Source organism: Dendrobium catenatum, unplaced genomic scaffold, assembly GCF_001605985.2.
Source record: "Dendrobium catenatum unplaced genomic scaffold, ASM160598v2 original_scaffold_156539, whole genome shotgun sequence".
Taxonomy (NCBI): Eukaryota; Viridiplantae; Streptophyta; class Magnoliopsida; order Asparagales; family Orchidaceae; genus Dendrobium; species Dendrobium catenatum.
In genome coordinates this window covers 1-979 of record NW_021474966.1, presented here as the reverse complement: position 1 = coordinate 979, position 979 = coordinate 1, and the positions used below count along the sequence as shown (strand labels likewise).

Genomic DNA, 979 nt, shown 5'->3' with positions numbered 1-979 from the left:
ATCAATGTTTTCCAATTCAGCAACTAAAACCTTAATGTTAATGAGATAATAACAAAATTAAACTGTCCAAACAGATTTTATTACCCATGACAATGGCACAGAAAATATGCTTATGCAGTAAAGGATCACCTATGTATGTGAGCATTTGTGGTCACGGTTATAAAAGATATGTCCAATCTGGTAATGAGCTACTTCACTTTCCAATAATCTGACCTATCATAATATTCAATATGTACCAGCATAACTTCACGACCATGGGAAACACTTGCGGAGCAGTTGTACAAATCAATAAGTAGTATTAATTTCAACTGTTTCAACAGGTCAAATGGCACTTTAAATGATGCAAAAGGTTTGAGAAATAACAACTTGGTAAAATATTTAATTGGCTATTCAGATTTCATACTTCACAGGCCTTTAATTGCACACCCTGAAGAACCTGTTTAATAAGCTTATCCAACACAGATTCGGAACTTAAGTAACCATTACGTTCACTATCCAACCTGCAACAGGTTCGCAAGATTTGTTTTTAACAAATTATAACTAGTTGAATGTTATAATTTGGATATCATGCCCAGAAAAGTTTATCTAAGGGTAAGTGAGAAATTGCAAATTTGAAACATTCCTGACCAGATGAAAATAAGAATATTGACTAGCGATGAATCAATAACATGTTAAGTTGTTATGCAAACCTTGAGCTAGATAGGGTCGAATTAGCTAGCACAGCAAGCATTCTAAGATCCAAACAATCCATCCAAGTAACCACATTGATCCTTCCAATTTCCACATCATGATTTTCGGCATTACTAAGTTGCTCCATGAGAGGATCTTTATCTTTGGTCAACTGCAATAACAAATTTAAAATGTTTGAGAAGGAAATGCAGGGTGAATAAATTGATATAAAGTAGCCTGATTTAATAATAAAAAAAAACAGAGTTTAACATGATTGTAAGTATCTACTTTATAAAGCATTAAGCTTTGT

General features: G+C 33.0%; 1 protein-coding gene across 1 annotated transcript; it reads right to left on the bottom strand.

Moving 5' to 3' along the window:
- Positions 1-6: 6 nt before the first annotated feature.
- On the bottom strand, positions 7-836 carry LOC114578788. The gene is made up of 3 exons (XM_028692274.1): positions 690-836; positions 404-500; positions 7-308 (listed from the first exon to the last, which is right to left on the bottom strand). Exons 1-3 carry the CDS (start codon positions 815-817, stop codon positions 189-191), a joined length of 345 nt encoding a protein of 114 aa, XP_028548107.1. The 5' UTR covers positions 818-836; the 3' UTR covers positions 7-188.
- Positions 837-979: the final 143 nt, after the last annotated feature.

Bases quoted from the DNA above. Each gene is read 5' to 3' on its own strand.
- LOC114578788 (XM_028692274.1), bottom strand. From the start codon at position 817: ATGGAGCAACTTAGTAATGCCGAAAATCATGATGTGGAAATTGGAAGG. The intron at 501-689 runs GTTTGCATAACA...AACCTGTTGCAG, and splicing joins TCGACCCTATCTAGCTCAAG to GTTGGATAGTGAACGTAATG. The intron at 309-403 runs GTATGAAATCTG...CTGTTGAAACAG, and splicing joins TGCAATTAAAGGCCTGTGAA to TTGAAATTAATACTACTTAT.